This window comes from Phodopus roborovskii, unplaced genomic scaffold (assembly GCF_943737965.1).
Source record: "Phodopus roborovskii unplaced genomic scaffold, PHOROB, whole genome shotgun sequence".
Lineage (NCBI taxonomy): Eukaryota > Metazoa > Chordata > Mammalia > Rodentia > Cricetidae > Phodopus > Phodopus roborovskii.
Window position 1 is genome coordinate 173,412 of NW_026125264.1, and position 27,934 is coordinate 201,345.

The 27,934-nt window shown below is 45.4% G+C and overlaps 1 protein-coding gene across 1 annotated transcript in view; it reads left to right on the top strand.

Annotated features, from left to right (window-relative positions):
- The first annotated feature begins 14,015 nt into the window (after positions 1-14,015).
- Gss (glutathione synthetase) overlaps positions 14,016-27,934 on the top strand; it is a 31,863-nt gene continuing 17,944 nt past the window's right edge. The window contains exons 1-2 of the mRNA XM_051192511.1: positions 14,016-14,127; positions 20,227-20,361. Coding sequence (XP_051048468.1) covers positions 20,233-20,361 — 129 coding nt within the window. The 5' untranslated portion in view covers positions 14,016-14,127; positions 20,227-20,232. The remainder of the gene's footprint in view (positions 14,128-20,226; positions 20,362-27,934) is intronic.

Genomic DNA, 27,934 nt, shown 5'->3' on the forward strand with positions numbered 1-27,934 from the left:
ATAACCTGACAAAAGTATAAAGGTAACACAGTCCTGACTCTCATATCACTGCTTAGTGTTACCTGTTTTCAGCATTTTTTTTTTTTTTGTCTTTTGTTTTGATTTGTTTTGGTTTCAAGACAGGGTTTCTTTGTGTAGCTCTGCTGTCCTGAAACTCACTCTGAAGACCAGGCTGGCCTCAAACTCAGACATCCACCTGCCTCTGCCTCCTAAGTGCTGGAAATAAAGGCATGTACTGTCACTGGGCCTGTTTTCAGAATTTTTATGCTGGGGATATTGTATCACTAGTCCTTTATCCTCTTGACATGTTTGTGAGAACAACGTCATTTTTTCACTGTTTGTGGAGGTAGGTTGCCTCCCACCACTAAACACTCTGGGAACAGGAGTCTGGTCTGCATTCCCAGCACCTTTCAGAACACCCATCCAGGGCAGAATTCGGTAGACAGCTACCAGGCGAATGAATCAAATGTGATAGTTTAGGTGATAGTGTTTTCATATCTCCACAAGGTCAGGAGCTGGGAGCTGAGGTGAAGCAGTTTGTAGAAGTGTGGAGAGTCGGGAACGGACAGATAGCTCAGTGGGTAAGAGCACTTGCTGCACAAATCTGAGGATCTGAGTTTAGGTCCCAGCACGCCTGGAAAGGGATGGGTTTGTGATGGGCCCAAAGCTGGGCATGGCCTGTTTGGTACACATCTCTCACTCTGGCACTGTGGGGAGGAAACAGATGGCTGGGGCTTGCTGGCTATCTGCAGGTTCAGTGAGAGACCCTGCCTCAAACAGTAAGGTCATGAGTGATGGAGTAGGAGACCTGATGTCCTCCTCGGGCCTCCGCACATGCACAGGTGAGTGCACCCACACTCACTGATACATACACACACTTACACAAACACTCACATACTCTTACACACTCACACACACACTGACATTCTCACATATACTCACATACACTCACATACAGTCACACACACATACTCACAAACATACATACTCTCTCACACACTTACACACACTCTCACACACATACTCACAAACATACATACTCTCTCACACACTTACACACACTCACACACACATACTCACAAACATACATACTCTCTCACACACTTACACACTCACACACACATACTCACAAACATAATACTCTCACACACTTACACACACTCACACACACATACTCACAAACATACATACTCTCACACACTTACACACACTCATACACACATACTCACAAACATAATACTCTCACACACTTACACACACTCACACACACATACTCACAAACATACATACTCTCACACACTTACACACACATACTCACAAACATACATACTCTCACACACTTACACACACTCATACACACATACTCACAAACATACATACTCTCACACACTTACACACACTCACATACACATACTCACACACTTTCTCATACACACACACACACACACACACACACAGTATAGAGAGTAAACACAACTTTTCACGGCTCAAAGGTACTTAGCACACAGGGCCTTTTGCCCCAGGAGTGATAGAATTAACCTAAAAAAAATCAATAACTGTAGTCTATGCCAAAGATACATGTGGGTAAAATTCTAGACTTAGCCCAATGTACATCCAAGTGCTTAGAAACAAACTCAGAATACAGGCCTAGAAGTGTCCTGCTAGGATCGCTTCCACCACCTGGAGCACATCTTCCTGCTAGGTTGAGTACCCAGGTCAGAATAGCAAAGCAATAAAGAACCCATGTTCTGAGAGATCCAAGGAAGCCTGCAGTTTGCAAGGACTTGAGGTGATAATTTCCAACATACCTATGCTGTCAGGAGCAAAGGAAGTTTTGGGGGCTTGGATAACCTCAAATATGCAGTGACTTGGAGACATGACTGTATGGTAGAACATTTCTCTGGAAAATCTGGGGTGGGATGGAAAAAGTAGACCTATGGGCAGGACAATGACAAGGAAGCAACATTGTACACACAGGTGGGTTCTGAAGCTCAGAGCCCAGGGCTGAAGCAATGGCTCAGTGGTTAAGAGGACTGGCTGCTTTCCAGAAAACCGGGGTTCAATTCCCCACCACCCACATGGCAGCTCACAACTCTGTAATTCCAGTTCCAGGGACCTGGCATCTTCACATAGAAATACATAAAGACAAAACAACAATGTGCATAAAATAAAATAAAAAATCTTAGAGTCAGTGCCAGCCTGTGACTGAAGACCTTGGAAGAAAGTAGTAGCTACAGAGGGTTCAATGCTTTGAAGTAGGCAATGGCTGAAGTCTGGTCCAGCTTCAGGACTCCAGGGTTTTAGAACCCAGCTCCAAATTGTCTCTGCCACCAGTATACCCCACAACACTGAGTAACACTGAGTGTGGGTTTTTTTTTTTAAACATGTTTTTTGGAGAAGAGTTTTACTAGGGAATAACATGGGCTAGAAAATAGGCAAGATAGTTCAGAATCTGAAAACACTTGGGACACACAGTTGATTGCAAGAACAATAGGAACCTTTTAGGGCAAGGATGGCCTAAAGTTTAAGAGTGGCCATTCCAGCTGCCATGTTGAGAATAGACTGTTACAAGGGAACAGTTGAGTTTGTGCTAAAGGCAGGGAAGCGGCTATGAGACAGGTGTCCTGAGCCCACAGTGCCGGGGGAAGAGAATGAAGATCCGGCCCGAGCAACTGTATGGCTGAGGCTAGGCCCCAGGGCATAAGGCAGGGCAAGGCTGGACCTGGTCATTGGGATAGGTCTGTGGAGAACTTCAAAAGCAAGAGCAGGATTTAGAGCTTTCCCCTGTGTGAGCTGAGGCACCATCAAAGGCATTTTTATTTATTTCTTCATCAAAGAGCCCTGAGCAAGGAGATCTGACAGTGCAGCCAGATTTATGTGTTCATCAGATCCCCGTGGCAGCTGGTGTGGAGGATGGATTGAAGGGGCGAGACCCACCGGTGGCAGGAAGGCTCATTCAGGAGGAGGCTGCCATAATGGTCCACAGGCAAGGTGGTGAGGCCCCAAGAGGGACCCGCCACCCTGGCACTCTGGGGGTGGTTGGCCCCTGTTTGTCCCAGGTTTGTCCTCCTCATGGGGCCCTGGGCAGGTGCAGAGGGCTCGAGTGGGCCCCAGCTCTGATGCTCCAAGCAGAAAATAGGATGAGGGCAGCCAAAAGGCATCAAGGCTGTTTATCCAGAGAGAGATGCCTCAGCATAGATTTATGTCTGAAAGGTTCCTGGGGGGAGGAAGTGGGCAACCAGCTGTCCCCCATCCCCATAAAGAACTAAGTACAGGGACTGTGGCCTCATCTGCAACATGGGGGATAATGTCCTGCCAGTACCAGAGAATGAAGGGACCATTTTCTAATGGTTATACAAATGAACTCACTGAAGTCAGGGAAACTGAGGCATAGAGGGGTATGCAGGTCTTTGTGAAGCTATCACCCAGCAGTACAACCTCAAGCTTCTAAAGACCCTGGGGACTCTCAGAGCATTCATGAAGATCCTTCAAATTGTCCCATAAAAAATTCTTGGATGTGGTCACCCCAGTAAAAAAGAAAAAAAGGGATAAAGAATTTTTTAAAAGTGCATGTACAGGCATCCCGGAAGACCTGTGTGGTCCCAAGGGTCTATAGCTCCCATCACCAGCTCTGTTTGGGTTCTGATCTGCTCACATATAAGTTCAACCTTTGCCTTGGCTCTGTAGTGTCTCTACAGTGCCCTCTGTCTCTCTGTCTATCTCTATCTTTGTCTCTGTCTCTGTCTCTCTCTCTCTCTCTCTGGTCCCAACACCACCAATCCAGCTTTTTTGGACACTGGGTGGGAATCCTTAAAATCTTTCAAGAGGTCTGGTCTTTCCGTGTTACCTGTCCCTCTCTGTCCTCTGAGACTTAGCATTCTGCCCTCCTGGCCTTTGACTCTGTGTCTCTAAGGCTCAGCTGGGCCTGTTCCATCACCCACCCCCAGAGGCCCTCACTGGTAGAGTGGCTCAATGTAGACAATGCCTGGGCCCTAGGCCCAGGCTGGGACAGGTGACAGCAGCTGTGGATCTATCTATAGCTCTCTTGCCCTTCAATTGTCCCCAACTTCAAACAATGGCTGGTCCCTGGATTATAGAACCACCACCACCAGGCCTGCTGAAGTGGATCCCAGAGGAATGAGATGAGGCTCACCAGGGCCATGGTGACCTCATAGGCAGCCACCTCTGTCTGGAACCCATCTTCCATCTTTCACCTTTCACTTAAGCTCCAAGGGTCTGAGTCTGGAGAGCTGGAGGACTCGTGGGTAAAGGAACAAGGATCTGTCTGAACAGCAGACTTGAACATGATGTTGGACATGAGCGGTCCCTTCTGCAGCCTTAGCTGACAGGCACTTGTGAGTGCTGGGGTGCCAGTCCCTTTTTATGCTCTATTGGATCCGGTTTAGCCTGGTGCCTGGTAAATGTTCATTACACATTTCTTACCTTGGCCCTTGGAAAGAGAGAAGGCTTGTAGCAGAGGGTTATGACTCAAACTTAAGAGGAACACCGTAGGTTTGAATCCTGTCTCTGTCAATTACCAGCCATGACATCTTGAGAAGTCACATAAGCAGCATAGCTATGACACCGATCCTGAACATGACGGTGAAGTTGAAACATCTGAAACACTAAGACTTAGTACTGGTGGAGGCTCAATATAGTACTGTCTAAGACACTCACTAGGAAAAGCACACGAGGAGCTGTGGGTACTGGTAGATCACTTGCTTAGAATGCACAAGGTTCCATCCCCAGTACTGGAAAAGAGAGTGCACAGAAATGGGCTGTGTGTCCACGAGTTTATCTGGGGATAGATATTCCTCAGGACACTGATGGAAGCAGTGGGTGGGGACAGGGAAACTGATTTATTTCCTTTTTACTACCCTTTGAACTTTTAATCATATGTATATAAAGCCTATTTTAAAGTGTTTGCTAAGTGAATAAAGCCTTACAACGTGGGAAGCTGGCTGGGTGAGGGCCAGCCCCTGCACTGTGTGTTCACTGTCTCCAGCCACAATCTGGGTCTGAGATCTGGGAGCCCAGAGATGGATGGGTATGTCCATTCAAAACCTCCCCAGAAAAAAGAGTGAGCCAGAGGGAGGACTCCAGCCTCCATGCCAAGCAGCAGGGATGGATGGGGAGACAGAGGCCCCTGACCATTTCCCTGGCCCCAGCCTCTGATCTTTACCTCAAGCTATTCTTAGAGCCCAGATAATGCCAGCAGTTGCTGCTGCTCATATCAGCTTCCAGCTTGAGAGGCCAATCCTGGGAACCACCCATCCTGGAGAGGACAATCCTGACCCCACTCTTTGAGCATCTGACCTCCCTGCCAGGTATGGACATCCTTCTGGCTCTACCCTCTGCACTGCTCTACTTACAAATATGCAGACATCTCAGAGGGCCTGGGTGATATGCCTCTCTGTCATTCCTCTTGCCCAGCAGCAGGAAGTGATAAGGATGCCCAAAGGTGGAATTATCCCCAGGGTTCACTAATTCACACAGCTTGGCCCAACACCAGGCTCTAAACCACAGTAAGAATATGAATGAAGGGCTATGGACATGGGTTATCCAGGGGACCTGGGATGAAGGATGACCAGCGCAGCAACAGCATTAGGGTGAGGCTGGGGAGACAGTGTAGGGAGGAAGGAGGAAACCAATGATAGGTTTGGGGAAGAAATGGCAGAAGGGAGTCACTGTCCAACTTTCCATGTGGCCTTGCACACGTCTCTTCTTAGAGCCCCAATTTCCATTATGAAGGGGGCATAATTTTATATGCACTGAGCTGTTTTGTGTATGTAATTAAATAATCTATGCAAAGGGCTGAGCCAGTGTCTGTTCTATAGTACACACTACACCGACAGCAGATTCAGCTCCTGCAGAGAAGGTGATGCTGCCTGGAACTCACCCTGTAGACCAGGCTGACCTCAAACCCACAGAGATCTGCCTGCCTCTGCCTCCCGAGTGCTGGGATTAAAGGTGTGCACCACCAACACCTGGCATCAATACTTCTTTTTAATCTGCAAAGGTTACTCTGCAACAAGTTAGCCCTCCTTCAAATCTTTGCTCTGTCACTTATAAGCAAGTCGCTTCACCTCTGAGCCTCATTTTCCTTCGCTGCAAAATAAATTTACACAGAGAAACCAAGTTGTTGAGAGAAATGGCCAATCACAGTGCTTAACCTGGGGCAGGAATGGCTGAGACCGTGACTCCAGCTGTGGATAAATTGGTGTTCTGTGGTAGGGAAATCTTGAGTCTGCCACTCTGGGAATGAAATTTAGGATGGTGCCCAGGTCAGTCAGTTGGGTCCCAAGGGGCCCAACACATGAAAGAGAAGTCTCCAGATCTTATAGGGCCACAGCAGTCCAAATCCTGTGCCAGAGTCCAGACCCTGCCTTTTGTCATGGGATCATGATGATGGGTGCAGACTGGGTCACTGTCCACTTAATTCAAGACATCAGATACCGGCTGACACCTGCAGCCTGGGACTTGGCTCACTCCTAAGGATCATCAGACTGATAAGGGAGACCCGCCCAAGATAGAGGGTTAATAACAAACCACCTGGGGCCTCCCAGGAACGGAGACTTAGCCCCATCTGGTGGAGTGAGGATGGAAGAAGAGCACTTTACCATCCGCAGTAAAAGGCCAAGCAGCAGTGGAAGAGGTGGACAGGCTTGGCTCTGCACCTCCTCTGTGGTCATGGTCAGCAGGTTTGGGAGCTGAGAGCAGAAACTCAGAAGACTAAACTAGGAAAGCTACTGACAGCGCCATGGCCCTATCCCGAGTACCCAGGGAGTGACCCTACCTCAGCCCCACATCTCTGAAGCTGGGGTTCATCCACTCTAGGACAGGAGGTCTCAAGCATAGCCTTCAGAGTTTTTATTACTCAAACTCCTTTTTCTATTGTTTTTAAATGTTGTAGTGCTGAGGATTGAACCAGGGCTGTGTGTTTGGTAGCCATTTACCCCCGAACTACACTCCCTGATAGATTACATTTCTTAATTAATTTTTTATTTTATTTTTGTATATTTATATTCAATTGTTAAAAAATATAGAATTCTAATTGTGGTTGCTCATGCCTGTTATCCTAGCACTTAGGAAACTAAGGCAAGAGTTTGAGGCCATCCTGTGCAACATTGTGAAATGCAGGCCAGCCTGGGCTGCAGTGTGAGACCCTATCTCAAACTATCCCCCCCCCCCAAAATATAAAACCATGGAAAGATTACTAACAATCCTCCCAAAAAAACATAAAACCATGGAAGGATTACCCTGTAACAATCCCCCCCAACAACCCATAAAACCATGGAAGGATTACCCTGTAACAATCCCCCCCCCAACAACCCATAAAACCATGGAAGGATTACCCTGTAACAATCCCCCCCCAACAACCCATAAAACCATGGAAGGATTACCCTGTAACAATCCCCCCCCAACAACCCATAAAACCATGGAAGGATTACCCTGTAACAATATTGGCATGAGATATGATAGACTTATTTAGGTTTTCCTAGTGACTTTTTGTTTATTTAAGGTCTCACTATTAATCTTAGGCTGGCCTGGGATTCAAACTTGCTTCTAATGCTGGAATTAAAGGTGCACACTGCCACACCTGGCATGCACCTAAAACTTTAATGTATTACACTTGTTGCCAGGCTTGCTCATCTTCCTTTGTTCTTTTGAGCCAGGCTAACAATACAGCACTGGAGTCCGGCTGTCTGTGTGTAAACCCCAATTACCCTGTCTCTGAGACAGCAGCTGTTCCCCAAGGAGTTAGATAACACACCTTTAAAAAGAACAACAGCGCCAACTCATCACTTATAATAAGTATCCACGAATGACTTTCCTTATTACTACCATCTCCACTTCAGGAGAACAGGCAAGGAAAGTCCACAACTCACCATCACAGAGGTCATGATGGCGACTGTGGGTGCCGTAGGCATCTCCTTCGTTTCATGGTCTCTGTGGCCACTTCTTTCAGTGCAAGGTCACAGAGATCCACCTGGCTCTGCCTCCCAATTGCTGGGGGTGTCACCATGCCTAATTTGAGGGTAGTTTTTGTTGTGTGGCCCAAACTGACCTCACAGTTACAATCCTCCTGTGCCACCCTGGGTGTTGTGATTACTGGAAGTGTCTCCATGGTCCACTTGACTATTGTATCTACGAAAGCATCAGTGAACCTAAAATCCCCATGAGCTCATCTGGGTTTTCTTTTAATAGTTTCATTGTTTTAGGTCTTCAGATCAAGTCTGTGACTCATTCCTTGGGTTTAACTTTTTAATGCCTTTGGGTAGAAGGAGATGGAACTTTAGCTTTCTTCCACCACAGGTTTCAAGGTGGCAACACCTAGTCATCACCTTACTTAACATTCCCTATTCCACAATTTCCCTCTGCACAGCCATCTAACCACACAGGTATAATGGGAAAATTACCTGTTAATCTGGGAAGCCAGGTCGAGCTGTCACTTCTCAAACAGTAGATTAGAAAAAATAATAATAATCAACAATGGACATTCTGAGTCTTGGCGTTCTGGTTTGCTTCTCCATTGCTGGGGTAAACACTGACCAACTTGGAAGGAAAGGGTTGACTTGACTTATACTTGACAGTGCATTGAAGGAAGCCAAGGCAGGAACTCAGGGTAGGAACTTGGAGGCAGGACTGATGCAGAGGCCATGGCTTGCTTCATACGGCTTGCTCCTCCTGTTTCTTATAGTACCTAAGACAACCACCCCAGGGACAGCACCACACAAAACAGCTGGTCCCTCTTTCATCAATTACTGATTGAGAAAAAGCCCCACAGGTTTGCCTACAGCCTGACCTTATGGAGGCAATTTCTTAATTGTGGTTCCCTCCTTTCAGATGATCCTGGCCTGCATCAAGTTGATGTAAGACTAGCTGGCTCATAGCCTACCATCAAGGGACTAGGCAGGAAAAGAAAGAGAGACCACAGAGTTGGAGGCCAGCCTGAGCTGCATGACTCCAAAAACAAAACAAAACAAAAGGCCTACAATGAGATTCTCCACCCTGCTTAAGGACTACAGTCAGGCAGACAAGCACTAAAGATGAAAATGAAAAACAGAACTCATATGCTACTGCCATTTTGGAAAATAGTTGGCAATTCCTTAAAGAATTTAACTTATAGGTAACATGAGTTAGCAATTTCACACCTAGGTGTCTCAAGCGGACTATAAGATGTAATGTACACACACACACACACACACACACACACACACACACACACACACGTATATGGATGTTAACAATGTTCAAAATAGCAAACACTGAAAACAGACCAGGCAGGGTGGCGGCACATGCCTTTAATCCCAGAACCTGGGAGGCAGAGGCAGAGGCAGAGGCTAGCTTAGTCTACATAGTGAATTCCAGGCTGGCCAAGGCTACATAATGAGACTTTAAGAGGGAATAAAATGTTTACAAAGGGAAGATATCTCAAATGCCTTAAGCCAATGAACAAAATAGCATATTCACAAATGTGAGTATTCAACCTAAACGGATAGTTTTTCTTTTTCGTGTTGCCTGCACATACTGAGTGTGTACCGTATACTTACCCGGTGCTGGATAATACCAGAAGAGGGTTTGGGGTTCTCTGGAAGTGGAGTTAGCTGCCTTGGAGTTCTGGGAACTGAACAGTGGTCTTCTGCAAAAGCAGCCAGTGCTCTTAACCCTTGAGTCATCTCTCCAGTCCTAGGAACAAAACTCTGATCCAGATTACATCATGCAGGCCAAGGGAAAGTCACGGGATATGATTCCATTCGTATGAAATATACAGATTAGTCATAAAGCGTATTCTTTTACATTTATTTAATTGTATTTGTGCACATGCATGAGTCACAGCTCACTTACGGAGGCAGAAGAACTTGTTCGATTCAGTTCTTCTGTGCACCTTGTGGATCCTGGGGATTGAACTCAGATCTTCAGTCTTATCCTGAGTAGCCTTCTCACTAGCCTAGTCTTCTCTCTTTTCTGAGATTTTTCTTTGCTTGTAAATGAAATTAGAGCTGGACCAGAATTTGTGATAGGTCTCTGAGGATCCTGGGGCTTAGAAGTAGCAGCCTCCCCAGTTCATGATGAAGGAGAGAGTATGTCCTAGAGCAGTGGGTCTCAACTTTCCTGATACTGCACCCCTTTGACACAGTTCCTCATGCTGTGGTGACCCCCCCAACCATAAAACGATTTTCATTGTTATTCATTAACTGTTGTTTTGCTACTGTTGTAAATAGTAATGTAAATATCTGTGTTTTCTGATGGTCTTAGGTGGCTCTTGTGAAAGTGTCATTTGACCCCCAAAAGGGTCACAGCCCACAGGTTGAAAACCATTGTCTAGAGCCAGTTTTGGTCCTAACAGCAACGACAAGTGGGCCTACAACAGAGTCCAGCTTCTCTATTTCATCTTAGTAAAATAAGGACAGTAATGTCTCTCTCCCAGGATTCCTGCAGGAGTGTAAATGAGACAGCACAATATAAAGTGTCAGGACAGGCCCGGCACATAGTAAATCCCACTTTGATTCCACAGGCATTTCCTGAGTAGCAAGTCTGGGCCAGGCCCATGCTAGAGGCTGGAAGGCAAAGGAATTCCACGCTGAATTGCTGAAGCAGTGGCCCCCAGCCAGGTGGAGAGAAAGATAGCCTCATAAAATATAGAGGTGATGTCATGGTTAAAGAGAGACATCAGCCATGTGTGATGCAAACCCTGGGACAGTGGGAGGTGTCCCAATCCAAAGGCCAGGCCAAAGCTCAGTGTGGTGTGATGATGGCTGTAACCCCAACACTTGGGAAGTAGAGGCAGGAGTTTCAGAAGTTCAAGGTACACGAGACCTTGTCTCAATTTCATTCTCCATAAAGCCAATGGAGACTTGGCAAGGCCCTCACAGGGCAAGTGCAGAGCACAAAGTTAAAGGCAGCCTTGCTTGTCTTCTAATTCATATTCAAATGTTCTCACAAGCCCTTCAACATAGACTTCATTGGACTCAACAGTCAGCTCTGGGAAGCCTGACCTCATCCCAAAGCATGGCTAAGCGTGCAGAGCTGTGTGACCTCTGGCAAACCAGCATACTTCTTCATGCTTCATACTTCCCCAGCTGTACACATGGAGACCATAGCACTACTGGACTCCTAAGCCTGGGGTAAGAATGAACTAGCCAAGTTCCTAGCACTTGTGACCAGTGTGATAAAGAGCAGTTAGACAAGGAAAAATGATACCACTTTAGAATTCCGGCTGTGGGATTTAGAGGCCAGAGGGCTTGCTGTAGTTGAGGTGCTTGGTTGTGAAGTTAGGATTTGAACTCAGATCTTAGATACCAAGGCTCATTGCATCGTCATCGCCCTCTGCAGAATCTTCAGCTAGGTTCTCTGGTGTCTACTATATGCAATAGCAAAGGCATGGGGCCAGGAAGACCCTGGGAAAACCACCTCATCCGGGGTTTCTGTTTGGGCATGCCATCTATGTACAGCCCAGGATGGACTCATGATCTACCGCTTCAGCCTCCCAAGTTGCTGGAGTTATAAACACCACTGTGGCTAGCTTTTAAAGATGTGTTCATGAAGGGGCAAAGTGGGAGCCTTGTAAATCCTTTTTGAGGGGATGCTGGGGATCAAACCCCCACATATGCTAAGCAACCACGCTACCACCACAGTACATCCCAATCTTCCATACTGGATTTACTGATCTTAGATCTTTTAATTTCTCCAAATGGTATACACAAACTTCTTTGTCCAATGAATATGAATGGGTTTTTGTTGTTGTTGCTTTTTTTTTTTTTTGAGATAGGGTCTCCGGACATGTAGCCTAGGGTAGTCTTGAACTTTCAATCCTCCTGTCCCCACTTTCCAAATGGTAGCATTACAGGTGTCTACCAGGTCTGGTTTATGTGGAGCTGGTTATCAAACCCAGGGCTTCAGCAAATATTTTAGCAGCTAAGCTACAGCCTCAAACCTAAACAAACCAATTAATGGAGATAAAGTTTACCTTGGAAGGCTGTGGGAAGATTAAACAGGGGAACCTATGAGAAGTACCTGAGATAGCTTAATTTCACTAATCTCTGTATCCACCTCCCTCTCTCCCATCCTATTAGATCATCCTTTAAGGCACCGTACCGGGGTCTAGGGCAGCAGTTGTCAACCTTCCGAATGCTTCCACCCTTCACTACAATTCATGTTGTGGTGACCCCCAACCCTAAAATTATTTTTGTTGCTACTTCATAACTAATTTTTGCTACTGTTATGAATTGTAATCTGATATGCAGATGGTCTTAGACAACCCCTGTGAAAGAGTCATTCCATCCCCAAAGATCTCGACTCACGGGTTGAGAATCACTGCTGTAAGAGATTCTTGATCTAGAGATCTCCCTTTAGAAGGTTTTGATATTTTCTCAGGGCAACCCTCTTTAGTGTTGAAGTTGCTTCTTTGTCTTTCTCTTTCCTAGGCCTTTCAGGGAGTAGTGAACAAGGCAGACAATGGCCATGCTGATGGAATTCACACCCACGAGATGGAAACAACAAAGAAACAAGTAATTTCGGGTACGAATAACTGCTCTGTGATAGACTGACAAAGTGGGTGGCATCTAAGGGGCAAACATCTGAATGACAAGGTGCCAGTCACGCCAGGATTTAGAAGTAAACCATAAGAGGAGCCTTGCTGGGACGACCTTCGGCCCTTCATTCCCACCCCCACTATATACCATGTCACTTTGAACAGTGAGGTAACGTTTCAGGCTCAGCTGCCACATCTACAAAATGGAAACAAAGCCACAATGTGAGGAGACTCAACCAAAGGGCTGTTAAGATCTGGGAGCCTGCCCATATTTCACCTATAATTTACAGGTTTATCATTGCTGGCCCATCTTAGAGGCGAGGCACCTGTAAAGTGAGCTGGGGGTCATGGGGCTTTTGTATTTATTATAATTTCATTTTTGTTTGTTTTGGTTTGAGACAAGGGCACAACATCGGACTCTAGCTGGCCTAGACCTGTTATTATGTAAAGCAGGTTGGGCTAGAACTCATTGAGATTCTCCTGCCTCAGCCTCCCCAGAGCTGGGAATAAAGGCTCAAGCCCCAGACTCCCTGCTTATTGTAATTTCACTATGCATTAGGAACGGTTTCCCTCGCCTGTCACTGAGGCTGCTGCTTCCTACCTGGTCAGGCACAGCAGTGATGAGGGAAAGGTCTCAGACAGCAAACACTGTTTCGGCAATTACCAGGCCACCTATCTGGCTGTTCTCTCCCGATTATACAAAAGTCTGGAGGGCTGTCTGTCTAGGAAGCTGGAAGGGTTCTGGCCTCTGGGTTGGGCCCCTGGCCTGACACCTGGCCCACACCTGCCCGAACCTAACAAAGAAAAATGTCTCTTTTCTCTGCTAAACCCCCAGTCCCAAGGTTTCTTCCTTGGGGGCTCTTCACAGCCTGCCCCACACCCTAGAGCTCATCTTTTATTTACACCAAACCAGTTAGTAGTTTGGTATCTTATTAATTTCATAGGGTTTGATCAGATACATTTAAGTAAAATTTTTATCAGGTGCCTCAGATTTTAACAAACCTCTCACAATCTAGGAATAAAGGTGCCTCAGATTTTAACAAACCTCTCACAATCTAGGAATAATAAAGTTAAATGACTGCGGATTGCTAGAGGATGAGTGGTCTGTGTAGGGGTAAGAGGATCGTGAAGTTACATATTTAAAAAACAGCCTCACGGGGGGGTGGGGGGGGTTGGAGAGAGGACGGTTAAGGGTACTTGTTGCTTTTGCAGGGGACCCGGCTCGGTATCCAGGAGACCCGACACGCTATTCCTCACTGAGTGTCCCCATTTCACAGGAGGCCCTGGCTCTGACTCTCCGGGATGTAAGCCTACAGGCAGCATCCTGCCGATGTAGTCACACCCCTTCCCTACTTCCCAAATCCCGTCCTCCAGGGTCCCAACGTATCCCTAAAGCCCAGGTCGCTTCTCACGGAGTGCCCCTTCCCGGCCGCCGTCCAGCTTCACAGACGCGAGGTTCCTTCCCAACCCTCTTCTTTAAGCCCAGCGGGGCGGTCTGCGCAGGCGCACTGGGTCGTGCCAAGGCCCCGCCCCCTGAGCCTGGGTAACGGCGTGAGGAGTTTGAGCTTGGCGAGCAGCTGGACAACGAACGAGTAGGTCGGGGCTCGGCGACGGCGGCTGGCGAGGGTCAAGTTTCCTCGGGAGGAGAGCTGTGAGGGAGGGGTCTGGGAGTGATTGGAACGCGGCGGGCGGGCAGGCGCGGTGGCTGGGACGGCGGCCGGCACCGGGGAAACTTGTGTCCAGTGAGGGGGTTGGGCTGGCGCGTGCCGCACCTAGATTTCTAGCTCGCCTGCTTCCAGTTCGGACGCGGTCAGCGAGGCTAGAGCCAGCGTTCTAGGAAAAGTTTAAAAAGCCACCATCAAAAACTGGGAGAGAGCAGGACCAAAGTTTGTTCAGGGATGGGGAGTGAACGGGGCCCATCATGGGGACAAGCCAAGGCCGGCGACCCTATCGTAGCTCGAGGCCCTGAGCCCGCACTGGCCTCGCCCATGGGATTAAAGTCCGGCTGGATTTCTATGTGGGCGTTTTAAAGTTTTTGGTGATTCATTCATCACTGCTTATTTAACCGTCACTGACTGCTATGATCTAGTACTAGCAGAGAAATATCAAGGCACATGCCTTTTTTTTTATTATTATAGGTACGAACCTGGCTGGAGAAGTTCAGGGATGGCTTCCGAAACTAAATCGGGAGTTGGGGGGGAGTATTCCAGAAAGAACACAGTGGCTGGGGATGTAGCTCAATGGGAGAGCCTTTAAACTGCAGGGAAACCAGCATCAGCCAAGACCTGGAAGTGGGAGAGAGGATGGTGAATCGCAGTCACTTAAGATGCTTTTACTACTCTGAAGTACATAGTGTCCAGGGAAGAGGAGGGGGTTGGCCAGTGCTGGGCTGGATCAGTAGAGGCAGACGAAGAGGAATTCAGAGCACTGCATTTAGTCAGCAGAATCCACAGGACTGGAAGGGATGGAATGTAGGAGAAAAGTGCATAGGAGGCTTGGGTGCCAGGGTGAGATTCAAAAGGAGCATCCCAGGGAGCAGCCGAATGGTCTGTTAGAAAATCAGGGAAGTACTTGCTGTGAAAATACACACTTCAGTGTCATCAGCCAAACCAGTCACAGAAGGATTAAATCTCTAGGAAGAAAAACAAGAGGTCCAGTTAGCAGTTTTCTAGGTGTTACTATTGTAGTGTTTGTGTGCACGTATATGCTTAGATACCCAAAGTCAGTACTATTTTCATCAGGGTGTGTGTGTGTGTGTGTGTGTGTGTGTGTGTGTGTGTGTGTGTGTGTGTACAGGTGTGCCTCTCAGTGTTTGCATGTGAGGGTGCATTTGTATGTGCATGTACACGTGGAACCCCAACATCAGATGTCTGCCTTAATCACTCTCCACTTTATCTCAAATTCTGGGATTATAGGCCACACCCACCTGCCCGGCATTTATGTGGGTTCTCAGGATCTGGACTCTTGCTTGCATGGTAAGCTCTTTACCTGCTGAGCCACCTCCCTAGCCCTCTGCCTTACTTTTTAAAAACCTGAAGCTCACATTCACTGACCATAAGCTCCAGAGGTCCAGCTTTCACAACCTCCCTGGTGATGGGAGGCTACTGTGGCCATCTTTTATAGTTGCTGGGGAACTAGTCCTCTTGTGTGGCCAGCATTTTACCAACTGAGCTCTGTTTACTGCCTCAGCTCTGTTATTACTGACACAGGGGCTTGCTGTGTAGGTTAGGCTGGCTTCAAACTCATGGTCCTCCTGCCTCTGCCTTCTGGGTGCTGGAAATACAGGCCCATGCTGTTGGACCCTAATTCTGGGGTCCTGATGGGCCGATGGGAGAGACCCACGTCACAAACACCAAAACCAGGAGATGCAACAAGCAAGAGGTGTTTATTGAACGAGTGCACTCGGGTGTCAGCAATCTCGGGGAAAGCTGCACACCCCCCAAAGGGTCAGGCTCTCTTTTTATAGAGAAAGACCACACTCCGCATACATGCATGGGGCATAAGGTGATTGATTACAAAGTATGATCTCATGCTTGAGAGATCACCCAGGTATGACCTGTTCTTATTCAAAGGATAAACCAAAGAATGACTTGGAAAGTTCCCAGACTGTCCGTTGGCCAGGAGTGAGCCAAACAGGGCTGTTCATCTGGAATCATTTGTTCCAGGGTTGGGGGCCTATTTCCTTGTTGTGGGCCAAGACCTGTGAGAAACTTTTTTTTCATACTCTGGCTTTCTCTTGGCTATAACTAGCCCTATTTAACAAGATCAGTCTAGCATATAACCATTGGCCCCCTCACCATAGTTAACTTTCTTGTTTTCATAATTTCTGTTCTCTCCTCCCATGCCAATGTTCATGCCTTATGATTTTCTATATTCTGCTTGCAAGAATTATTCTTCTGCCCTTTTCTTACATCCTTGCTCTGCAAACTAAAATATTTCAATGCCACCATCCCATCCAAAGTAAGTATTGTTAATGTCCCTAGCAGCTAGCCAAGAGCCTGGCATTAGCAGGGTTGTCAGCTAAGCAAGTCCAGCAACAGACAGCTTTGGAGTTCTGAGTGTGTAGAGATGGGGACTAACGGAGGTCCAGTTGACTAATGTTGGAGCCATGAGTTCCTATTCTGTCACTAGGTTGCTGTATGACTTCTAACAAGTCTCCCACTGCTTGTGAAGTGGGCACAGCTGAGACATGTTCCTGTATGGGTTCTCGTGTTGGGCCTGGTCCCCAACACTTTGGGAGGTGGTAGGACCCTTAAGAGGTGAGGCCTGGTAGTATGTCCCTAGATCACTCGGCCACTGCCCCTGGAAGGAGTGGGATAGGAATGAGTTGTTATGAGTGAACCTGGGTCATACTATTGGTTCCTTCCTGCTCACATGCCCAACATTGAAAGGCTGTCAGCCAGGCAGTCCTTACCAAAGCCAGCACCATGCCCTGCAGCGTTGGAAACAGGGAGCTTACTCAGTGAACTCCAGCTGGGTGTGGTGGCTCATGCTTGAGATGCCATTGCTTGGGAGAGCAGAGGATTGCTGAGTTGGAGGCCAGCCTGAGTGACATAGCAAAATCCTGACCAGAAAAAAAAAAAAAAAGTAATAAAACTTAATTGAAATATTTTTTTAAACTTGGCAGTGATGGTATACACCTTTAATCCCAGCACTCTAGAAAAAGCTAGCCTGAGCTACATACTGAGTGCCAGGCCAGCCTAGTCTGTAGTCTTAAAAAAAAGAAGAAAAAAACATGAAGAAAGATTTTTTTTTTTTTTTTTTTTTGAGGCAGTACCTTGCTATATAGCCCTGGCTGGCCTGGCACTCAGTATGTAGCTCAGGCTAGCTTCAAACTTTGAGAAATGCCCATGCTTCCTCTGGGACCATAGACAATGTACAAGCATGCTCAAATAATAAACTTCTTTATAAAGTTATCCAGATTCAGGTCTTTCCCTATAGGAACAAAGACTAACTACTAAAGGCTTGAACATGCTGGAAACGTCGCAAATTTTTCTCATTTAGTCCACAGTGTCCTCACTCATGCGGGAAGCCAGGTTATAGGCTCACACCCCATCTGTCTGACTCAGGCTTGTTCTTTACTGTGACTGTTGTCTCCCATTGTTTGGACCATCTTGAGATCACATGCTCTTTCTGTCACATCATTGTGCTGAGGTTGGCAGATTTAGATGGATTATCTAACATCATCTCATCCCTGAGAAGGAGACAGAGGCTGAAAATGATGGAAGTTATCTATCATTGCCTAACTCTCTTCCTGATAACCACTGAGATGGGCAGTCATGTTTATTTTTTAGAATTAAACGACTGCAGGGTAGAACAAAAATAATGACCAGATGTTTCCAGATTTTTAACCAGATCCTCTGAACCCCATACCTGCTGCAAAATGAATGAGTGAGCTGGTATACCTCTGAGCACCCCTGGCAGTCAGAGAGAGAGAGAGGACTTCTTCTTCACTGGGTTGGGCATCTGGGTTTTGGGTATTTCTACCCTGAGAATGTGATTTCTTTCTTTCTTCCTTCCCTTCTCCTTTCCCTTCCTCCCCCCTTTCTTCCTTTCTCCCTCCCTCCCCCTCTCTCCCTTCCTCCCTCTCTCCCTCTCATCCTTCCTTGTTTCATTTTGTTTGCTTTTGTTTTTCAGGACAGGGTTTCTCTGTAGACCAAGCTGGCCTTGGACTCACTGAGTCCCACCTACCTCTGTCTCCCAAGTGCTGGCATTAACAATAATGTGATTCCTTAAAAATATTTTCTATTCCTTTTATAGTGTGGTGATAAATGCCCACATAAAGATGTAATTGTAGTAAATTGGCTCTTGGCTAGGGGCTGGAGAGATGGAGCACTGACAGTATCCTGAGGTTCTGAGTTCAATTCCTGGTAACCACATGGTGGCTCACAACCATCTGTAATGAGATCTGGTGCCCTCTTCTGGCCTGCAGGCACACATGCAGGCAGAACATTGCAAAGACCGCACTGGGGGAAATCCACAGAAACAGCTGACCTGAGCAAGTGGGAGCCCACAGACCCCAGTCTGACAGCTGGGGAACCAGCTTAAGACCGAAGCAGGCACCCTGAACGTGGGTGTCAGTTGGGATGCCTGGGCAGTCTATGGGGCCTCTAGTAGTGGAACCAGGATTTATCCCTAGTGCATGAATGGGCTTTGGGAACCCATTCCCTGTGGAGGGTTACTCTCTCAGACAAATACATGGGAGAGGGCCTAGGTCCTGCCCCAGGCTGATGATTCCCCGTGGGAGGCCTCACTCTCTCTGAAGAGTGGATGGGGAGTGAGATGGGAGGGTTGGTGGGGGAAACGGGAGGATGAAAGGGAACTGGGATTGGTATGTAAGATAAGATTGTTTTTAATTTAAATAAATATTAATTTTAAAAATTGGCTCCTGGTTGGTATAAGGGAGACATTGACTGTAGATGCATTTTTCTTTGGGTGACAGCTCACAAATAATGATACAGAGACTTATTATTAATTATGAAAGCTTGGCCTTAGCTTAGGCATGTCCCAGTAGCTCTTACAGCTTAAATTAACCCATAATTTTAAATCTGCATTCTTTTACGTGTCTCAGTTACCTTTACTACTCTGGACTGCCCATCCTGGTTCTCCCACAGCTGGCTGGCCACTCTGCCTTTCTTTTTCCCCCAAGACCTCTCTGTCCCCAGAAGTCCCGGCTAAGCTAACCACTTCCTGCCCAGCTATTGGTCATTCAGCTCTTTATTAAACCAATCACGGTGATATATCTTCACACAGTATAAAGTAATAGGCTACAGCAATTGACCTTATCTGCATTTCAGGATATTCCTGTTTCCTTTCTATCTGCTATGTAATTTGTTTGAGATCTACTGATGCAGGTTGTTGGAATAATAAAGGAAATTAGTGCCAAGAGAGATGACTCATTAGGTAAAGGTGTTTGCCACCAAGACTGATGACCTCAGCTTGATCCTGGAGACCCACATGATGGAAAGCAAGAACTGACTTGCAGATTGTTGTCTGACCTCCCCCAAGCATTCCCTGGCAACACACACACACACACACACACACACACACACACACAAATAAATGTAATAAAAAATTTAAAAAGGGAAATTAATGATTTACTGCAACGGTTTCCATTTTAGGAAAATATTTTAAAATGCAATTTCCACCCCTTCTTCTCACTGAGCCCCTTCAATCATAATCTCAGGGGTTGGCTCAGTAATAAGTATTTTCCCCCCCAAACAACCCAGAATATTAAGCCAGGTTTGGAAACCACTCATTTACCCCCTCCCACTTATTCACAGCTAGGGAATCTGTAGTTACTTGTTCCAGTCACATATGGCATTAGTGCCTCTTTCTCCATTGAAGGGTTTTGGACCGGAAGTCCAGAGACTTGGACTTGAACACCAGCTAGACCTGCCATTGTCTAGAGCAAGTCATTTCACGTCTCTGAACCTTTGCCTCCTCACTGTGAGAGCAATGCCATTGTTACTGAGACTCCAGAGAGAGTGAATAGCCATGGAGATACTGTTGTCAGCTTGTCCTGTGCACACAGACGAAGCAGTTTGTTCCCCGCCACAATCGCCCTCCATGGGAACCCGTCAAGTCTCACAATATTGGATGTCGCCACATTTCAGTGGATGTGGCTATATTTCAGTGGCTGCTGGGTCCTAGGCCTTCTGTCACCAAGCCCTCTTCTCTTGTCTCCACAGGTTGGGATGGCCACCAGCTGGGGGAGCATCTTGCAGGATGAGAAGCAGCTCCAGGAGTTGGCACAGCAGGCCATAGACCAGGCCTTGGCTGAGGGAGTGTTGCTGAGGACTGCAGAGACTCCCAGCTCCTCACAGGTAAGCTTCATCATGCTCCTTAGAGCCCACCTTCCCAGGGTGGGGGTGGCCCCTTTGAGCCAAAGACCACTTCTCTTTTACTCAATAACTAAAATTGATTTCTAAAAGTACGTAAAGTAAAAAGCAGCATGCTGGAGTAATCAGACTTAAATCTGGGGTTTGAAGTGTGATTGAGGCAGCCACTTCATTTCTGCAAGGTGTACTTTCCTCCAATAGGTGAACACAATATTATTATATAATTGACCACCTAAGATAATTAGGAGATAATTCCCAGGAAGCACTTTGTCAGGGAAACTACTATACATCAAGCATCCCCAATCACTTGTCTGCCGCAATTGCTTTTTGTTTTGTTTTGTTTTGTCTTTGAAACAGAATCTCAGCATGGAGCCCTAAGTTGCCTAAAACTCACTGTGTAGAGCAGGAGGGCTTTGAACTCACGGCAGCCCTCCAGCTTCTCCCTGCTAAGTGCTGAGATCCTAGGTATGCATCACCATACCTAGCTGGGTTTTTGATATGCTCTTTCAGCTTTTTTTGCATATATATGTGAGTGTAATTTATATATGTAATTTAAAATATAAAATGTAGATATATATGTAGTTTAAAATCCAAGTTGAACCATATATATTAGTCTATGATGTATTTTTAATTTTTGTTTAGCAATCTGTCTTAAATCTCTAAGAAATTAGCCTTCTGTGAGGGTTATCTGCATGTTTTTGATAAAACAGCCTCGGTTTATTTTTTATTGCCAAGATTTATAAGAAATTAAATGTTTAAAAGTATAGGCCAAATTTCAGTTCTCACTTAGTTGCTTATTCTATTTGCTCTTAGTCATACTTTCCCCTAACATCATAATTATGACATTTATAAATATGTAGTAACACTCAATAGTATTTAAATATATCTGTTCTATGATACAAAGATTAAATACTCATTGGTATATTAAATATGTCATTTTGTCAAGCAGCAATTTGGGTTTTTGTTTGTTTGTTTTTGTTTTTTTGGCTTTTTTTGAGATGGGTTTCTCTGTGTGGCTGTGGCTGCCTTGGAACTCTCTCTGTAGACCAGGCTGGCCTCAACCTCAGGGATCTGCCTGCCTCTGCCCCCTGAGTGCTGGGATTAAAGGCATGTGCCACCACCGCTGGCTCTAGCATATTTTATTTTATAATTAAAATTAGTCTACTAAGTAAATTGATGAAGGCAGTCAAAAATTTTGTTTAAATTCAGGGGTGGCTCTTACCTTACAGCCTTCATTCTACAAATACACTTTCAAAGAAATTTACTGATTTTTTGTTGTTGTTTTGTTTTGTTTGTTTGTTTGTTTAAGATAGGGTTTTTCTGTATATCCCTGGCTGCCCTGGAACTTGCTCTGTAGATGAGGCTGGCCTGAAATTCAGAGATTCACCCATCTCCGCCTCTGAGTAGTGGGTGCACCACCACCACCCAGCTTAGTGTATCATTTTTTGAGAAATACTTTGTTAGAAATACCTACTGTTGTCCATACCTTATCATCTGGTATTACACGTATCATAATTATGAAGGTAGCCAAATTGCCTATTATTATTAACATGTGGTCAAAAGAAATTAATCAAATTATCAGTTCACTTACCTATATATTAGCCAACTGTGGTTGTGGTTAACTCCACACTTTCCCAGTTTCTGAAGCAATGATATGCTGATTTGGGTCTGTCCTGAATATACAACTTTTCTGTGACACTTGCAGTTAGCCTTACAACTATAAACTGCTGACACTTCCAGTTCAGAACAGAACTCCACACAGTTCCATCCATGTTCCCAACATTACTGCTTGTCATCAGGTCTGGCTGCACACTGACACATTATATGTATGAAGATAACTACTCAGGGACAATTTCATTCTGCTGTAGTGCTCCAGCGGTGATGAATCACATTTAACTTCCTGGTACCGATTAGGGAACTTTCTGTTTGCAGATAGTACAACAAGGAATCATGCATGCGTGCTTGGGCAGCTGTGTGTGTTTCCCTAGGACTGATTTGTAAATGCAGACCCGCTGTATCCAAACTTAAAACATCTCCTTCAGCTGGGCTCAGTCACAAGCAGAAGGATCACTTGAAAGCAGTTTGATTACATACTTTGATATTATCTCAAAACAGTAGCAATCAAACAAAAAAAAACCACTATCCTTAAAACAAAACAAAGCTGGGGCAGCTCAGAGGTTAAGAGCACTGGTTGCTCTTCCCAAAGGACCCTGGTTCAATTCCCAGCACCCACATAGCAGCTCAACACAGTCTATACTTGCAGCTCCTACAGAAACACATACAGGCAAAACACCAATGCACATAAAATAAAAAAAAATAAAAACAAAGAAAAAGGAAATCTGCTTATTTTGCAACTAATTAACATTCAAGAACATTTTCCTGTGTCAAAATTCAAAAGTTGAAAGAGTTGGTTAACCCTCTGTTCCACATCCCCTGTCTACCCAACTCCCCTCTCCTAAAGGCTTAGTGTCTTACTTATCCTTTCAGGTAGTTCATGAATAACCACTTGTTATTACTGGAAATTTTTGTTTGTTTTGAGGCAAGGTCTCACTGTATAGTCTATGCCAGCCTCAAAGCCTCTATCCTCCCGCCTTAGCCTCTGAGTGGCTGTGCTTACTGCCATATACCACCGTACCCTCTCTCCCTCTTCCTCCTCTCCCTCTTCCTATGTAATGGCATGTGCTAGATCAGCTTCTCTGTCTTTAGCTCCTCTTTCCTTTCCTTTCCTTTTTTTCTTGCTTCCTTCCGTTCTCTCTTTCTTCCTGCCATTTGCTTTAACACCATCCACACTGGTTACAAAAGAGGGGCCTAGCATTGTTTTCTTTAACCTAGCCACATTCTTTGGTTGTTTTGTCTCTGTGTGGTTCAGATATGGGCCTGGTAGATTGTCCAGACTCAGGAAGTACTTGCTGGAGCTCAAGTTCATGAGAATGGCCATTACTGAGGGCTCCCTGATACTGTGGAAGGTCACCCTCTGGTTTGGTTTTGTTGTTTTTAGAGACAGGGTTTCTCTGTGTAACAGCCCTAGCTGTCCTGGAACTCACTCTGTAGAATATGCTGGCCTCAAACTCACAGAGATCTGCCTGCCTCTATCTCCCAAGTGCTGGGATTAAAGGCGTGTACCACCACCGCCAGGCTGACCTCTGACTTTGGAAATAGTATTGCTTGGTTTAGAAACTTCAGGTTTATGAATTGTCAGAACCAAGATGGAACGTTTTCTTGTTCAAGTTTTTTATTTCTTCCATTAATAAATGGGTGTTGTATAAACATTTAATATTTAATCTTTCTGGGATTTAATGGGGCCTACAAAAGGCACAGTCCTCAGTGAGGCTTCTTTCTTTGGGGAAATGGGGATAGTTTTGAGATGGGGCCTGGAAATTATGGCTGTGCACCTGCCTCAGTCTTCAAGTCCTGAGATTTAGATGTGTATCACCTTCTCTGACTCTCAGTGAGATTTTGCTCTTTGTGGATTGAGTTTCTTTCCCACCTGGTCCCACAGCCAATTATCCCCAACTAAGCACACAGAGACATATTCATTATAAATTGTTGGGCCAATGGTTCAGACTTCATATTGGCTAGCTATGTCTTATTAACTCATTTCTATTAAACTGTGTGTTGCCATGAGGCTGTGGCTTGCCAGTAATCCGGCATGTTAGTCCTTCAGCAGCTACATGGCTTCTCCCTTGCAACCTTTCTCTGTCCTCTCCCCAGAATTCTCCTGGTCTGATAGCCCGGCCTATACTTCCTGTCTGGCTACTGGCCAGTCTGTTTTATTCATCAATCAATAAAAGAAACATATATACAGAAGGCCATCCTCCATCAGCTCTCTTTATTTAAAAATTTATTATTGTGTGTATGAGCTTGTGTATGTGTGAATGTGTGAATGCAGGCACGCATTGCCATAGTATTCATGTGTGGGTCAGAGGACAGCTTTTGGAATCTGTCTTTACCTTCTGCCTGTCTACTGCTGTACTGTATGGTTCAGGCTGGCTGGCCTGGGGTTCCAGATAGTTCTGTCTTTGCTTGCCATCTCGTCCTAGGAGCGCTAGGATAACACATGTGCAGTACTCAATCCAGTTTTATTGTTGTTGGTTTTGTTTTTATCCCTAAGCTGTCTCCCTGGCCCTCCTCAATGAGATTCCTGATCAAGAGAAAAAGGCCAGGCTGGAGAGACAGCTCAGCAGTTAAGATCACCAACTGGGGTTCAGCTTCCAGCACCCACATGACAGCTTACAATGCTCTGTAACTCCAGGTGCAGGTGATTAGACACCCTCACACAGACACACATGCAGGCAAAATACCAATGCACACAAAATAAAAACAAACCATTTAAAATAAAATAACGTCTTTTTAAAGAGAGAGAAAGATAACTCTTCCTCCTCTCCCCACCTCTCTCTGCACGTGTGTGCATGTATGATTCTGTTCTAACTCTTACCCTGCTCTATGCCAGACAGTCTTGACATGGAAGACTAGGTGAGTCAGCCAGAAGCTCTCACCTTTGGAGCGCAGGGTTTAGTTGGAGAATGTACCAGAGAATAAAATTAAGGAATGTCATTGCAGGAGGGGACGAGGCCAGTGTGCAGAGCAGCATCAACTGTCATTTATTGACCACTCCCGAGTTAGGCACCCTTCTCAACTCTTCAGAATTGCTGACTCATTCACCCTGCACCTGACAGAGATGAAAGTCACAGCTCAGAGAAGTTAAGTACCTTGACTGAGGTCCCTGGAATTGTGGGAAGACTGGCAGAGTCTGGCTGCTGAGGCCATGCTCTGCATATCCCCGCTGCACTGTCTCTCTCAAGATGCCTGGCAGAAGTACTAATTCATTTTGATTAGAGGCAAAATGGAGAATGATAGTTAAATTGGAGCTTAATAGACAGATGGGGAAAGTAATATTATATTATAACAGGGGCCCAAAGTAGGGAGAGGCCAAAATGTTCCAGGCAGGGCTTGTCAGTGAGTGAAGTCAGGCAAAGTCAGAAAGCCAAAAGGCTTTTGATACTGGACAAAGAGGACTGTGACCTTTACCCCATAGATCAGCATAGCAGACCAGCCCCATGCAGGTACCAGAGTGAGTTAATTTTGAATAGGTAACACATGCGCTAGCTGTACTGTTCAAAAGTAGTCAGTGTAGAGAAAGGATCTCTTCTCCAGCCCGTTTCCCTCAGAGGCAAACCATCGTTAAATTTTTGTGAGTGTGGTCTTCCTCCCTTCCTTTTTTTTTTTTTTTTTAATTTACCAGCATTTTTATTTAAAAATACTTATTTTAATTTTATGTGTATGTGTGTGTGCCCAAGTGAATGCATGTGCACTACCTACAGAGGGCAGATAGATGGTTGTGAGCTGCATGCCGGTGTTGGGAGTTGAACTGAGGTCCTCTGCGAGGTCAACTGGTGTTCTTGACCACTGAGCCATTTCTCCAGCTCCACACCAGCATTTTTTTTTTTTTTAACTCAGAGCCAAATTAAAACATAGGGGCTGGGGAGATGGGTTGTTTTGTGAAATACTTGCTGAGCAAGCATGAGAACCTGAGTTCAGATCCCAGAGTCCACACCTGAAACAGTAGCAGGCACCTGGAACCCCAGAGCTGGAAGACAGGCAGATCTCTGAAGCTTGCTGGCTAGCCAGTTCTGTCAAATCTGAGTTGTGAGTTTAGTGAGAGACCTTATCTTTAAAAATAAAAGTGGAGATCAGTCAAGGAAAAGACACATGAACTCACCCACACTAACAAGTATATACACCACACATACATGTAAATAACATAATAATTAATAATAATAATAATAATGGAAAGTTACCCAGCTTAACTATCCAAATCAAACTGGCAGGATGTGGTAGTACATGCCTGTAATCCCAACACTGGTGAAGTGGAATCAGGAGGGATAGAAGTTCAAGACTGGGCCACTAGATGGCTCAGTGGGTAAAGACATTTGCCACTAGGCTTGTAGGACCTGAATTTGATTCCATAACCTAGTGGTAGAAGGAAAGACTCAATTCCCAGAAATTGTCTTCTGATCTCCACATGGCATGCCATAGAAACACACACACACACACACACACACACACACACACACACACACACACACACAAATAAATAGAAATATAATTTTAAAAAAGGTTTAAGCTCACCCTAGCCTGTAGTGAGGCCAGCCTGTGGGCTAAGATGCAATTGCTTGTCCTCACCATCTCACCATTCCTGTTGTTTCCCTGGCAACAGAGCAGAGTGCTATTGTCATATGTGTGCTATTGTTTCCTCTAAAAAGTGAGAGACTGTGTGTTTCAGCCTTTGGCCTGTGGACAGCAGAGAACAACTATGGGCTGTTCATCCTAAATTCAAGAAAGTACAATGAGTTAGGACAGAGAGAAGGCTTGGCAGAAAACCTCTGGGAAAGTTCTGGATTGGATGGGATTGTTGAGATAGGCAGTTTCCCGAGTCCTGAGTCTTAAAATCTGTTGGTATCTTACATGAACTTTGGGTATTAGGTTACCCTTTACATGACCTGCAATAACCTGTTCCTGTGTTTTTGAGGCCAGATCTTTCTACTTGTATAAAAAGGAGATGATGTATTTGGAAACATATATATCAGCATAAAGATATCTGACACAGTATACATTATGTCTTGAGAAGGTGACTCAGGCCAAAGTGGGACTGAGACATACTTATCACTTTTATACTCAGCTCTTTTATTATTAGTTTGTTTGTTTTTTGTTTGTTTGAGACAGGGTCTGTCTACATATCCCTGACTGTCCTGGATCTCACTGTGCAGACCAAGCTGGCCTTGAACTCACAGAGATCTGCCTGCTTCTGCCTCCTGAGTTCTAGGATTAAAAGGGTGCACCACCACTGCCCAGCTATTTAGAGCTCTTTTAAATTGTGTGTGATTTATTTGTATTATCTAGTTTAAGGCAGTTTTTAAAGTAAGTATATTAATGAAACTTCTGCCATCATAAACCCTTTCTACTACAATGGCAAATTGATATTAACTCAGGGTAAATAATTCCAGTCCCAGAATCTATTTCTTATCTCCCAAGTTCCAGTTCATTTGTTGTTAGGAATCTCAGAAGGCATTTCTCCCTTTTAGAGTAACTGTCCTAAATGACATTTTTGATTTCATGACCATGTAAAGTCCAAAGAACCCTAGTGTAACTAAAGGCCAACCTGTTAACCTGAGTTGTCATTTCTGGGACAAGGACATGGCACTACTAGCTTCTATTCAGGGAGCTACAGTTCACCTCAGAAGCCTTACCAGTAGGCTTTTCTTTCCCTCTACCCCAGCCAGAAGGCCAGGAGCCTGGGGTGTGAGTTCCTGATGTAGGGATAGACTTGGCTTAAATATCAGTCAGGAGCATACGACGGAAGAACGGGTATGGATGAGCATGTAGTTTGAGTATGTTAGAGTGAGTTAGTAACAATCCTGGTTCAAATCCAAACACTAGCAGCTGATTTTTTTTTTTTTAGACCTATTCTATAATTTCTATCTCAAGTCCTTTATCTGCTAAGTATGGATAACAGAAGTATGTTCTGCATTGTATGTATTCAGCACAATGATTTGCATGT